Raw genomic sequence first — 14397 nt, 5'->3', positions numbered from 1 at the left:
TGTAAAATACCAGCTAAGATTCTTCTCAACCTGATTATCATAATTGCTTGGGGGGAGTAGCCAGTGGAGGGAAAAAAGGAGGAGTAAATGGAAAGATTGACTCTAAGGAAAGGAATCACATGTTTTTGCTGTAAAACCTCTGCTGCTTCTTGCAATACCTTGTTTTTCCTACCTCACTGAACATACAGTAGGTCTTTATAGAGGTAACTGCCAAATGAAGTTCTTGGTGGTACATCTAAAGATTTATGAGATTCAAGAGCCAATATTAAGCTGTATTGTAAGCTTTGTGATCATGTGCTTGAAGAACTAAGCAGATTTGGAAATATACATGAACAGGAAATTGTTATAAGTCACAAATGGATCCACCTTGTTGCCTTCTATGTGTGTGCACTATTCCCTACTTAATCAAATTCGATGCAGCCAGTGTTTTCTGACTGACAGTGTTCATTATGAATTACAGCATACAATTGCTTATACAAGTGAAAACAATTTTAATACTTTTTTTTTTCCTATACTCCTGATAAATTGCATATTAATGAAGTTTTATTTGGATGTATGTAGATATATTATTTAAGATTCCAGTGGAAATTTACAGGGCCTTTAAGGAACAGTATTTTTAAAAGACTTGGCAAAAGTGTTGTTCTGAGTATTCCAGCAAAATATTTATAATATTGATTAATTTTCAGGTTACACGGGTAGTATTGTTGTGGGTGAACAATCACTTCAATGATTTTGAAGGAGATCCTGCTATGACTCGATTCCTGGAAGAATTTGAGAACAATTTGGAGAGGGAGGTAAGAGTGAGGGTTTTTTTCTGACAATTTGGGATGACAGGGAATAGCCAGGCTGTTGTTATATATAACTTGCTATGCTTTTCTCTTGTAGAAAATGGGTGGACATTTGAGGCTGTTAAATATTGCTTGTGCTGCTAAAGCTAAACGAAGATTGATAACCTTAACAAAGCCATCTCGAGAAGCCCCTTTGCCTTTTATCTTGCTGGGAGGGTCAGAAAAGGGATTTGGAATCTTTGTTGACAGTGTAGATTTTGGTAGCAAAGCTACAGAAGCAGGCTTGAAACGTGGAGACCAGGTATGTAGTTTTAAAATGTGTCCCTCCACTACCCTCCCCCCCCCTTTTTTTTTTTGTTTCCTTTCTCTTCACTACATGAAAATAACGTTACTTGTTTGAATTTTAGATATTGGAAGTGAATGGTCAAAACTTTGAAAACATTCAGCTGACAAAAGCCATGGAAATCCTTAGAAATAACACTCATCTGTCTATCACTGTGAAAACCAATTTATTTGGTAAGTTTGCCTGCCCTGTTGTTTCTAGTTTTAATGGAGACCTAAATTACTTTTTTAAAAGCTTAAAATAGTTTTGTTTGAAACTCTTTTGTACTGGAGAGAATATAAAAAGGAAACTTGAAGGTCCTAAAATATCTTGGTTCATAATTGCAAAGAAAAATTTATGAGAAAGGACTTAGATGAAGTGACTTCCCTCTCACCAAGGGTATGTTTCTGGATTAAGAGCAACTACTGTGACCATGTAGCTCAAACTTAAAAAACATGCTTGTATACATTTAGTTCTCTCTCAAGAAAGAAGCCTCTTCAGGCATTTCAGCTGATCAGTGGTCTTATTCTGTCTGCTGAATTTACTTGTAGTTTTTCAGCCCTCTGAGGGCTCAAGGCTGTTACAACCTTTCCTGCCAGCTAGGTGAAAAGATTCTTGGTACCCTCTGTATCTGTTCTCTGCATTTTTCCCTCTAACAAGTACTAAAGTAGGCATGGAAAAGTCTCCATGCAGCTCAGGACCTCAATTAGCATTGTAAGTAATGAATAGATTGGGGGTTTGGTCTGATTTTTTTACCACTGGATACTTGGATTACTTATACAATTTAGGGATGTGCTCCCTGAGTGTCTCTTTCAGGATCAGGTTCTTCATCACAGGTAAGTAGGGCAGAATGTTACTGCAGCACATCACTGCACTAACTGAAGAGTTAATTTGCCCAGGTTATTTCCAAAAGTCATTGGTCAAATCTGTTTCCTGGAGATTTTTTTTTAAATGACTTTTTTAAAATTTTTTTTTTAAATTTTATTTTATTTTGCTTTGCGGTAAAGATTTTAATATTTCAATTGTTTCTAATAATTAAGACATTTCCTAATATATCTGTGTCTGCTTCTTTAGCAGGATGTTCTTGTTTCTCTATGTGTAAGTTCTGTAACCATCCTTCTCACACTGGGTGTTTGAATCTCACGTGTTGATTTACTATGTTAAAGATTAAACCTGATTTCTTCCTTTCTTCAGAAGTTGTGTTTTTCTAATTTTTTTATCTATCTTATGGCTCCAGGGCAAATACTGAAACCAGATTACAGTACAGTCTCAAAGCAGTTACTTTCTGTGTATTGCCTGCAGCATTCCTTCTCCACAAATACAAAAAGGAAAGTTTCCTTTTTTCAACAGCATCTTCTTATCTGTATTTAATTTTTCTCTCGAGCCTCCAAGTCGTATTCCAGAGTACAGTTATTGGCTGGAATTACTCTCCTCCACTTTCATGTGTCTTATTTCAAGCTTTTGAAGTCTCTTGGTAATTTGTTGTACCTCTGGATATTAGAGAACATTAAGGACAAAAATTAATAAATAACAGTAAAACATAGCCCCTAATACACATCCTTAGTTAGTTGCCTTTGTTCCTATGTTTTTCTACAATTCCTTAGTTTTAATTATCACTTTTCATTTATTATTACAAATCAACTCATCAGAGGATTTTTCCGTTTTTGTATGGAGAGTTCCTCTAACACTCAGAATACATGACTTGCTCTCCAGTTCAGTTTTGTTTGATTTATTTAAGTATATCGGCTTTTTTTGAGGCTCAAGGTTGTAGTAGAAGAACTAATTTACAAATTTATCAGATATTTCGCCTCAGAGATTACTCTTTGCCAGGGAGCTGAGGGAGAATGAGTGGCTTTTTGGTATTTCTGGCAGATGGATTCAATGGCCCTGTCAAACATCCAAGGTGTCTCAGTAGTCTCTGCTTTGTTATATTTTCCTTATGACTTTGTTGTGGTTTCCCCTCTGATTTTTTTGATCCTGTTGCTGATAATTTCTTGTTCATCAGAGAGCTTTTCTTGCTGTCAGTCTGTTTAAGCCTTCCTTCTCATTTGTATTTTTCTATCTCACATCTGTCTAACTTGCTCTTTTTATACATGCTGCTATTCTGCAGAAACTTTTGTCCTTAGGCTGAAAAGTCAAATTCCTTCTGTTGATACCATCCATGCAACCATGTGGGCACTTGTGTAGTTCTGTTGTAGGCTGGGCCAATTAACTGGTTTTGTGATTCGTACTGCAGAAAAAGAATGTCATTTTTGAAAGAAAAAATGTTCTTAAAGTCTAATACCTAAATTAATACTGGAATTGACAGAATATCCTAATTTTTTTTTTTATGGTTGATATTAAACTGGTCTGTTGCACAGAGCTTTCTTTTACATTTTTGTCCTTTTTCTTCCCTCCCTTTTCCTGTCTCGTGCAGTTTTTAAAGAACTCTTAACACGGTTGTCAGAGGAAAAAAGAAATGGTGCTCCCCACCTGCCTAAAATAGGTGATATTAAAAAGGCGAGTCGTTATTCCATCCCTGACCTTGCTGTTGATGTGGAGCAGGTAATAGGATTAGAAAAAGTGAATAAGAAAAGTAAAGCCAACACAGTTGGGGGAAGAAATAAGTTAAAGAAGATACTTGACAAGACTCGAATCAGTATTCTGCCTCAGAAACCATACAAGTGAGTTTATTTCCTCCTAAATATTTCCTCTGCATTAAATTATAAGAATTTCTAATGAACTTAGAGTATGTAATTATACTTTTTTATTTATTAATACAAATCATACTTACATCTGAAACAAATACCAGAAAAAAACGGTCTGGATATTTGAACAAGCACGGGCTGCTAACAGTGCAGCTCCTGACATTAGTTTGGATGTAATTTTTTTCTTACAGATAAAGAAATGACACCAATACCAATAATTCTGCAAGCAGATTACTTGCAAAGAGTTGGTATGAGCAATGATTGCAATGTATCCACATTCCAGTGGTCTACAAGAATTTTTGTGTACTGCTGTAGGGGAGAGTGAGGTTAAAATTTTAACTTGGGTTCTTTGGTAGAATTGTGTTGTTGTTTTTTTTTTTTTTAATGAAAGCAAAATATGCTATCTGATAGCTTTTTTTCTATGAACACATTTTAGAAATAGAGTTCTGAGAATTGCTGGCAACAATAGAAGAGTGAATTTTATATGATACTATGGGAGCCTGGTTCTTGGCCAAGGCGCAGATGGTATCGATGGGAGGAGAATGCATTGTGGAGGGTAGTTGTGTGATCAGTGTTCTCTCTTGCATTTTTCTTTCCTATGTCCCACTAATGAAGAAACTATTCCATGTAAATTGATAGATACTTGTGCTAAAAATGCAGGGTTTTTTTTTCTTGATATTACTTAAAAAAAGTTTGCTTAACTAATGTTAGATATTGCCTACTAAATGAAAATTGTTCTGAAACATTATATATAGAATGTTAGTAATAGGAAGATTAAATTAATATAAATTATTATATCCAAATAATGGATGTTTCTTAAATTGATGGCAATACCTTTCAGTAGAGGAGAATCTGTAAATCCTCTTTTTTTTGTTGTTTGTCTTTAGCATGTTTTCCTTTATTTCACTGGTCTTGCATATTTGTTCCTCTGATGAGCTGTGCAGTTAGGTCTGATTTTCTGCATTGGTCACTGTGGTTTGTAGCATTTGCATAAAATTTTCATGTTTTTTCTCTTTTTCCTTTATTTTCTTTCATTTTTACACTTTTTTTTTGTGCAGGGACCTCTTTGGGTAAGATTCAGAAAAGCTTGACCTATTTTATTGTCTTTTTGCTAGCTGTACTTTATGTGTTATATATAGCAATTTGTCTGCAAAGCCTGTTGGCATGCAGTTGTTTTTGTCTGCAGTTTCTCCATAGAGATCTGTAGCTGTAGGCTTTGGTGTTTGTGCTTTTCTTTCCCCTATTGTGTAGAAGCATCAATCTCATTCTTCCTCATAATTACTAGCATCACATATATTAAGGGACTTTACCTAGTCTCATGTTTTTGCATATAAAAAATCAAGAGGGGTGAAAAAGCTGATTTACTCATGAGTTAAAGTAGGCATTTAAGGACTTCATGACTCAGCTGGCTTAAGAGGTGAAACTGTCCACTGTTTTTTGAGTGTGAAGCCTGAAGAAGTCTCCAATGCCTCGAGGGTGTACTCAGACAAAACCAATCTTTAAACGAAGGAGGCCGCTCTTAGAGGGAGCTTGTCTGCTTCATGAGACATTAAATCAGTATCAAAGATGAATCAGTTTGAGCAGGAGATAATGCCTTCCTTCAGTCTTGCTGTTTAGTCCAAAGTCAAATAAATTCCCAAACTGAGCAAACAGCACCATTTCCTCTGCACCTCTGGGGAAATCTCCTTCTCTTCACTGTCTGTAAGACGTCTCTTGAAGGGTTCTTCTGGGTACAGCTTCCTCTGGAGCTCTTTGTTTACTTTTCTGATGCAGAGTAGTTTTGTTGTCTGTAGGCTCAGTTGCTCCAAAAAAGGATTAAACACCATCCCCACCTCCCTCTCTTGTAAAGTTCTGCCTGGTCCATAGCACAGCATCCCGGACCAAGCAGCAGCCCCTGTCTCTCCCCTCTGCAGCCCTGCAGTGTCATGCACAGGATTTTGTGTTCTGAGGGAAGACGCATTCAGATACTTCTGTCATTTCACTATCCCTTCTACCCTGTTTGTCATTCAGCAGGAAACTTAGTTAATGTGCTATCTCCCTGCATGGCAGGTACATACAGAAAGCAATAGAAATGCTGTTTCCTTAAAACCACAATCTCCTTTCATTGGCATGATAAAATATTTTACCTAACAGTAGTTCTTCATGGGACCTGGATTTTTTTGGTGTTGATCTTTCTATCTGATATATTTAGGGTTCATTACTTGTTTGCATAAGTTAGAAATCACTCAGATTCCAATTTAAGTAGGGTAAACGGAGTGTAAAGTAAATGCTTTCCAATTTCTTATATGAATACTTAAAATTGAGCACAATTTTAGTCACTTTTTTTCTTTTAAACCTAACATTTTCAGAGTTGATCCACTTTACTGAAGCTGCTTCAGTCATGACGCACAGGATAGGTATAAGATTATATAAAACTGACAAACTGCAAAAGGAATGCATAATGCAAGGAAAACTATTAATGAATCACATTGTCTTCATTTGATTTGAATTTAGAGAAAATACTGTTGTTGGCACACTTATGTAATCTGGTATATGGTAGTTTAGAACTGCCTGAAAGTATTTTGAGGTACAAGGGCTGCTGGCTTTTTTGTTTACTTTCTTATTTTTAATGTGTGGTGGCTCCTACTTGAAAGACGTGATATTGATTGCTGGCAATTCTTTTGGTTGTAGTGAGAGACTTGCTTGTTGGCTTAGCTGAAAGTGCTGTGTGCTGAGTAGGTCATCACTGCTTGTCACAGTATTTTGTGCTTGATATGGAAGTACAAAATTACAAATATTCAGATTCACCTTAATTTCTGATTGAGAGAATCCAATAACTTTTTTCAGTGGACTTGAGTGTTTCTGTCACTCTCATGGCTTGAGGTTTACACTTCATAAAAGTATTTTGGCAATACAGAGTTATCTTGTTTTTTAAAAACAAAACAATGAGAAAAACCAAACACAACATAGAGAGGTACCATACATTGCCCTCTCAAAAGCAGTTGTGTTCATATAATCAAAAATGTGTCTTAAGTGCTCAGATACCATTCTAGCTTTCCAGGCTACTGTTCAATTCATAGCACTTAAAGAAGTGGTACAAGAGTGTGCTGTGTAAAGTTATTCATTGGTAAGCACGAATGGCTGGCTATTGGTGCTGTAACAGCTATCAGGGTAATTATCTAGCCCTTTGTTACTTCTGTTTAGGTTTTCTGAGGATGGATAGAGCACTAGACAAAGGCTTAAGTGCCCAACGTTAGGGTACAAGTGGTCGTTTGTGTTGCATCATTTAATTTACTAGACTTAATTGTAACATTTGCAGTGAAGTCTGAATTCTGGTTTATGCTTTACTTAAATGTGTAGATACAGATTTAGATGTGCTTGGCTTTTAGAAAGGCCTCGCCTATACTTGCTACATTTTTAATGCTTTGCATTTTCTATAATGACTACTATTCAACATTTTACGCCCTCTGAGTATTTTATTAATGATTTTGATCTGTATATTTAGAGAAAAGTTCAATGGCTGTCTCCAGCTCTACATCCTGTAGCAGTTGCACTGCTTCACTTTATTTTGAACTCAAAAGCAATAAGCAAATCAGTGCCTGCTATAATATGATGATAGCTCTGTCTCTGATCCATCTAGCACTACTGACCTACTTTGGGACTCTGCCTTATACAATTTAATGGACAAAACCCTTCACCTTTATCACAGAACACTTTATTTACAGCTGTCAGGTACTTTGGAGAGGATACTGATAGCACCCAAGCGTTTAGCTTAGCCTTACCTGGCATCGCTTCAGTCACACGGAGTGAAGAGAAACTCAGAGAAGTGATACAGGGTGGGAAAACCAAATGATCAGAAATGATCCTGTCTTATCTGTCTGTTGAAAGATCTTATACAGTATAGCTACAATATATCACAGGTTGCAGATCCTGTCTGTGATGGGGTAGAAAATCTATGAAGTTTAGGCCTGAAAACAGCACTTAAGGGGCAGCAGTACTACTCGAAGTTTAGGTGATGGGGTGGTGCAGTAATGATGAGGTGTGTACCACCTTTTGAACAAACATCTTGGCCAAAATCATTAAAAAATAAGGAGCCTAGCAGCTCTTCAGAGCTTCATGGTGAGGATCTTCTGGCACTGTGAGCAGGCAAACTGAGTCACTCTATTGAGTGGACTGTTGACAAAGCAAGTCCTGTTGTCTGGAGAACTTTGACTTCTAAATAGCAGTTGCTGTATTAACAATTCAAAGTACGAAAATGTAGCAATAGAGACATCCCTGAATCCCTCTAGTATAGCCAAGCTCTGAATGTCTGCAAGTCCTAATTTTAATTCTTTCTGGATGCAGTGACATTGGAATTGGCCAGTCTCAGGATGACAGCATTGTGGGACTGAGGCAAACAAAGCACATTCCTCCTGCTTTACCTGTCAGTGGAACCCTGTCATCCAGTAATCCCGATCTACTGCAGTCTCATCACCGCATCTTAGACTTTAATACTACTCCAGGTAAGGATCCTTTTTTTGTTGTTGTTCTTGACCTTTTTATTTCCTTTCATAGTTCAGGGTTTTTGTGTGGATTTGTAGAGTCTGAACAGGCATGTGAGTTTTTATTAACTGTTTGCTGTCACACACAAATTAGCCATGTATTCATGCATTAGGATTTATTACATTTGCTACAATATACTTTACCCACATATAATAGATGTCTGATTTTTAAGTATGCTGTGTACAGAGTGCTTCTTACTGATTGAATATTCTTGGTCAGTAAAAACCTGTTTTGCTTGATATTTTATAATTTGCCTCGATTGATCATTGTTTACATGACTGCAATATTTTCAAATGGCATAGCAGATCATTAGCTTATAGTAAAGGGAAAGGATGTTGGACTGGGACACAAGACATGTATTTCTGTCTTTTTCTGAACAGACTTACATAATTTGTACTACATTTGTAAGGGACAGAGTTTCAGAGTTTCTTGTTAGTCACCCTGCCCTACAGCTGTATGCCAAATTCTTTGAATATAAAATCCCTTTCTGAAGTAGATAAAAAACGAACACATTTAGAGAGGATCAAAGCACAGGGGTGAGCGAGGGAGAAATAGGAGGAGAGTATGAGAAACTTGAGAGCCTTATCTTATAAGAAGGGTTTAGCTGGAGCTCCTGGTAGGGTTGGGATTTGGGCTCTTATCTGGCTCCAGGAAGGTTCTTAGTGGGAAACCTTTCCTGAGTTAAGTATCCCAATCTTTGCTATTAAAATATAGCTGCTGGAGGAGGATATGGTGATGGTAGCTCTGCAGAGAATTGGTTATTTTAGTCTAATCTTCAGAGAATTTCTCAAAAGTAGAACTGAAAATTCAGTGCCCTCCTAAGTCTGAGGGATTTCAAACATTACCTGAATGGACGGTGCTTAAGTATCAGCCTGCACACTGGCCAAGTTGGTGTAACCATTGTGCTTGAAACTTATATTGAGCATTACTTACTTCATCTTAGGTTTTTTAGAGCTAGAGGAGTCTGCAAGAGGTTAGTTTGTGGTTTTTGCCCCAGTGTCTAAGCTTGATCCTCAGAGACTTGGAAGATTGATATTTTTTTGTATTTTATCTAATGACTAGTGTCCAACACCTTGAAGATACTCTTCTAGCTTTTCATCAGGACTCTTTTTATAAATGGGTGACAATTCGATTCTCTATCTTGCCACTTACCCAGGCCAGACAGTTCTAGGTAATCAGTGTGCCCCTAATGCCAAGTGCAGCAGCTGGCCAGCTTCCAGGGCTGTGGGCATTGCTGACTCACACAGCTCAAACAAACTTCCATGACAAGCAAAGCCATGGCAGGCCTAAAGACCTTTCAGTCACAGATGGAGTTCAGAGAAGCTTAATAAATGAGTAAGGTTCAACTGTTTGCATTTTGCATTGAGGAAAGGAGATCAATATGACATAATGCCATTGCCCCAATGTTTTAATAGTTTTTCTATGTCTTTGTAGAAAATGCATTTCTTCCTCATTTGAAAAAAAAAAAAAATTTTTTTCTTTGCTTGAATTTGCCTGAATATCCACACACTGAATATTTTTAAAGTAATTCTCAGGCAAAATTTTTTTTCCTGTGTGGAAAGGAAGGAAAAGGGAGTCTGAAATGAAAAACATATACCTTAAGGGCTTTAGAGATGGTTGCATTGTAGATAGAAGAGTTGAATTATACCTCTATATATTTCAAGACTTGGAAAAAATTAAAGCCTGCAATTTTAATTCCTTTTACTATCTTGGTCTAAATTAAAGATGGAAATGGAGGCAGATTGCAAGAAATTGAATGCACTGGAGGAGGAAGAGAAAGTGGTAGAGCAGCTGTCCTTTGAGGCTTGGAGAAATATCCCTCAGGATAGAAAATAAAACAACTTGCTCCTTTTAGAAGAGTAGTCTTTGAGGAGAAAGTGTGAACAGCTTGAAATCTGCAAGGAGTCATTTTAGTTTCTCTTCTGATTGGTTCAGGCTGTCTCAAATATACTTTTAAAGGTTTATTTTTAAATGTTCAATAGCACTTTGATTTCTCTTTTCTTGTGCTGCCTTTGCTATTTGATTTGAAGTCAAAATAATAGAGTAATGATGAACTGCCAGTCACTGGTATTTTTTTTTTCCCCTCACAATCTTTCTAAGGGAATAGATTCCTATCATACAGCATTGCATTCTTCAGCCTGCCACTCCAGTTTCCTTTTTTGAAAAGCAGTGAAGGGGGGTGATTACGATTCTCTTCAAGTGTTTTATTTAAAAATTATTGGGCTGAATTACTTGCTACCATTGCTATAGCCGTAATCATTTCACTTGCTGGCAGACGTCTCTGTATTCTGTGTTGAGCTTTTGCTCCCAGCTCTGATAGGTAGGCATCGTGAGGAACTGGGTGGTAAAATGCAGTGCAAAGATGGGACTCCTCTATTTGCTGCCCTCTGCATTTCCTCATATTGATTTCATTGATCCAGCAGAGCAGGTTATTTTCTTGTTGCACAAAATGCTTTATTTCTCGGAACAATTAAATAATTTTTCACCTGGGTATTGTTTACAGGAGCTTCCCAACTTCATAGCATTTCTTTGAGTGGCAGGTATTTCTGTAACAGCAAGAGGCAGCAAGATCTAGAGAAGGGTGTGGTTTTTAATAACATCTCTGAAAGGCTGTGTCTTTGGCATCTGCCTTCCTCCAGATTTCAAAAAATGTAGAAAATATTTCAGAAAATATTCTGCTCTGTATCCCTCTTCAACTAATTACTGAAGGAAGATGGGTCAGTGTAGAGTTAGTGATAAAAGGCAAAATTGTCTTGCTTGTTTTAAAGTATTTGTACATTTGACTCAAATGCTTAGGAAGGGCTAAAAACTGGCCTGTAGTGATATCCTTTATGTATAACTGATGATGTAATCACACAGTTCTAGTGTGTTTTGGTATTAGTGCTTCTCAAGCTGCAGAAAAACTACTGTGAGCTTAAATTTACAGGTTTAGTTGCATGAAATTTGTAAAATAATATATTTAAGCCTTAAAAGCCTTTGTGGCATGTAAATGCACTCATATGAGAGAGATTTATCTTGATGCTTTCCAAATTGTCATTTTGGAAACATGCACGAGCAGTGGGGAGGTGTTAAGTTTTGTTCTTTTGTTACAAGATTTTTGCTGCTGAATAGATCTTTCTGTAGTAAATGGAATACATGTTATGCACATTCAGGTCTTGTCAAAAAACCTGTAGTTGTATCAAAGTGAATGTTTTCATTTGGCAGCTGTTTTTTTTAGTATTTTTTTTATGATAGCAATTTCAGAAGCCTTCATTTAGAAGGCTATTATTATATATTTTATTGCTTGTATGACCTCTTTGATTTAAAAAATTAATTATTTTTAAGAAAGAAACAAAGAAAAATTGCTAGATGTCATGACTCACAAAACTAGAAAAACTTATTTGTAACAGAGGGAAGAAATTAAATTAATTGAAATACTTGTCAGTTAAAAATACCCGATGTTAAAAAACCCGGTGGTGGATAGCTGTATAATTTCATTTATCTTTTTTGGGTTTTTTTCTAATAATACAGTGATAACAACCAAAATTCAGTTGATCAGTGGGTCTGGATTTCAATATATGCGTGGAAATAAGAAAATATGTGTGGATTTGGGATCTCCATATAGCTTAGGGAAACATAAAAGTGAGTGTTAGTCTGGTAGTTTTCCAGAATTCCTAAAAAACAGTTCACTGTAAGTTTCATGTCATCAGTCACTTGAAACAGGAATATGTTTAGAACTTGAATATTTGTGAAGGTTTTTTTCACCCTGCTGCTTTAGTTCTTAATTACTAAAGTACTGGCACAGAGAAATAAAGAGCAAAGTTTCCATTCTGTTACTGACTGATTTATTACTATGATCTAAATGTACCGATGACCGAGTATTTGTGATAATTGAATACCTGGATGCATGAATACTACTGCACTTCAGTTGTGTACACACGCACGCTGGCTATTACACAGGCATCTTCCTAGCCACTTACATTATGTGCCTTCCCTTTGTGTGGGGGAAGTTGGTTGAGTGTCAGAGTTAAGTAAATGAATCTATTTTCTTCGAAATACCCTTAAGGAGCTTGACACTCTTATCACCTCTTTGCTTAAACGTCTTATGTGTCATTGTATAGGATAGTATCGTTTAGTGTCCTGGATTTTTCTCAGACTTAAACAGAATTTTTCAGGACTCAACAACTGTGAAAATCAGATTGCTCATTAGTTTGTCCAAACTTTGAAAATGTTAACATATTTTTGTGGCTTGCTCCATCTATAGCCTAACTAACTTCTTTTCTTGGATGTTAATAGAACTAGCTTTTACTGAAGTAAAAACTGATAACACTAATAATTAAACTCAGTGTGACTTGCTTGTTCTTACACCATTAAGTTTTTATTTTTCTTTGCTTACTAAAGTGCATAATTTGCATGTAATTTTTTTCCAGATTTACCAGACCAAGTTCTGCGGGTTTTCAAGGCAGACCAGCAGAGCCGCTACATCATGATCAGTAAGGACACAACAGCAAAGGAAGTGGTCATCCAGGCCATCAGGGAATTTGCTCTCACTGCAACCCCTGATGCATATTCACTGTGCGAAGTCTCTGTCACACCTGAGGGTGTCATCAAGCAAAGGAGGCTTCCTGACCAGCTATCCAAGCTTGCTGACAGGATACAGCTGAGTGGCAGGTAAGATGGAGACTGAGCTAAAGCTGTTCGTGCCACTTTATTAAGTCAAAATCTTGTTAAAGGAGTGTTACTTCATTATTTATGTTCTGTTTCTTTGCAACACACTGCTGCTTATGCAACTTCTCATTAATACAAAGGCCTGGTGAAGTTCATTTTGTTCTCAGATTCCAAGGGGATCATTGCTGTAACTTTCAGCACTAATCAGGTGTATTGTATCTAGTGTCTTTTCTTGAATTTTTTTTTTTTTTTTACAGGTATTACCTGAAGAACAACATGGAAACAGAAACTCTTTGTTCAGATGAAGATGCTCAAGAATTACTAAGGGAAAGCCAAATTTCCCTCCTACAGCTCAGTACTGTTGAGGTGGCTACCCAACTCTCCATGAGAAACTTTGAGCTGTTCCGTAATATCGAACCCACAGAATACATAGATGACTTGTTTAAACTCAAGTCAAAAACAGGCTGCACTAATCTAAAGAGGTTTGAAGAAGTGATAAATCAAGAAACATTCTGGGTGGCTTCTGAGATTCTAAGAGAAACCAACCAGCTGAAAAGGATGAAGATCATTAAGCATTTCATTAAGATAGCACTACACTGCAGAGAATGCAAGAACTTCAACTCGATGTTTGCCATTATTAGGTATTGCCCACTAATAATTTTATTTCTAAATAAAAAGCAAAGTCTTACTTATGTTAGTCTAAAAAAATGTAATTAATAGAGCAAACCAGTTAATACTGCTAACATCAACACTTAGCAATCTGCGAAGGAGGGCATTTTCTGTATTCTGAAGTTTTCTATAATCTGAAATGTTTGGTGAAATATTATTTGGAATGCTTCTGTTATGTACTTACTGCTCAAGATAGTGTGGCAAGGTGAACATGGCACTAGAGAAACTACTGCAGTTATTTAAAGACAGAGACCAAAAAAAACCAGCAGGTATATACAGGAAAACCACACAATTGTAGCAAATGAATGGGTTAATTCCCCCAAAGCAGATTATTTTTATACATACTGCCCAGTGTCTTGAATTCATTCTGCCATGATATGTTGCCTTTGGTTTTTTTTGTATCAGCAGTTTCTTGCATGGAACTCTGATAATATTCAATAACAGACTGTGATACCATAATAGTCTGTAAATAAAGATCTTTTACTAAGAATTTTAAAATGTACTGAAAATCTCAGAAGATTATTCTTAGTTTTGGAATGAGAAGAAAGAGAGAAAACTCTAATTTCTGTATTTATACACATTTTTTAAAACCCAAACAAAAACAAACAATCCCCCTATACTGTCTATTATGAAAAAGCTTGAGTAACTTGCATTAAACTGACAATGTTATCACTGTCTTTGACACAAGCTCTTGTCATCACTGTCTTGACATTCAGTCAACAGATTGAATGTGACACTTTTCCTGAAGACGAGTAGGTTTGAA

At 36.5% G+C, this 14397-nt stretch overlaps 1 protein-coding gene across 18 annotated transcripts in view; it reads left to right on the top strand.

Moving 5' to 3' along the window:
• RAPGEF2 (Rap guanine nucleotide exchange factor 2) overlaps nucleotides 1-14397 on the top strand; it is a 186418-nt gene that overhangs the window by 154453 nt on the left and 17568 nt on the right. For 11 of the 18 annotated variants that reach the window (XM_039550561.1, XM_039550563.1, XM_039550566.1 and 8 more), the window contains 8 exons: nucleotides 687-794; nucleotides 886-1089; nucleotides 1196-1304; nucleotides 3527-3773; nucleotides 4856-4867; nucleotides 8121-8278; nucleotides 12728-12968; nucleotides 13223-13606. In XM_039550561.1, the coding sequence (XP_039406495.1) occupies nucleotides 687-794; nucleotides 886-1089; nucleotides 1196-1304; nucleotides 3527-3773; nucleotides 4856-4867; nucleotides 8121-8278; nucleotides 12728-12968; nucleotides 13223-13606 (1463 nt within the window). The remainder of the gene's footprint in view (nucleotides 1-686; nucleotides 795-885; nucleotides 1090-1195; nucleotides 1305-3526; nucleotides 3774-4855; nucleotides 4868-8120; nucleotides 8279-12727; nucleotides 12969-13222; nucleotides 13607-14397) is intronic. The other 7 variants (XM_039550565.1, XM_039550564.1, XM_039550560.1 and 4 more) reach the window with 1 other exon arrangement.

The sequence above is a fragment of the Corvus cornix genome, chromosome 4 (genome assembly GCF_000738735.6).
Source record: "Corvus cornix cornix isolate S_Up_H32 chromosome 4, ASM73873v5, whole genome shotgun sequence".
In the NCBI taxonomy this organism is placed as follows: Eukaryota; Metazoa; Chordata; class Aves; order Passeriformes; family Corvidae; genus Corvus; species Corvus cornix.
The sequence above is the reverse complement of the archived record's forward strand: the minus strand, read 5'-3'. Positions and strand labels throughout refer to the sequence as shown.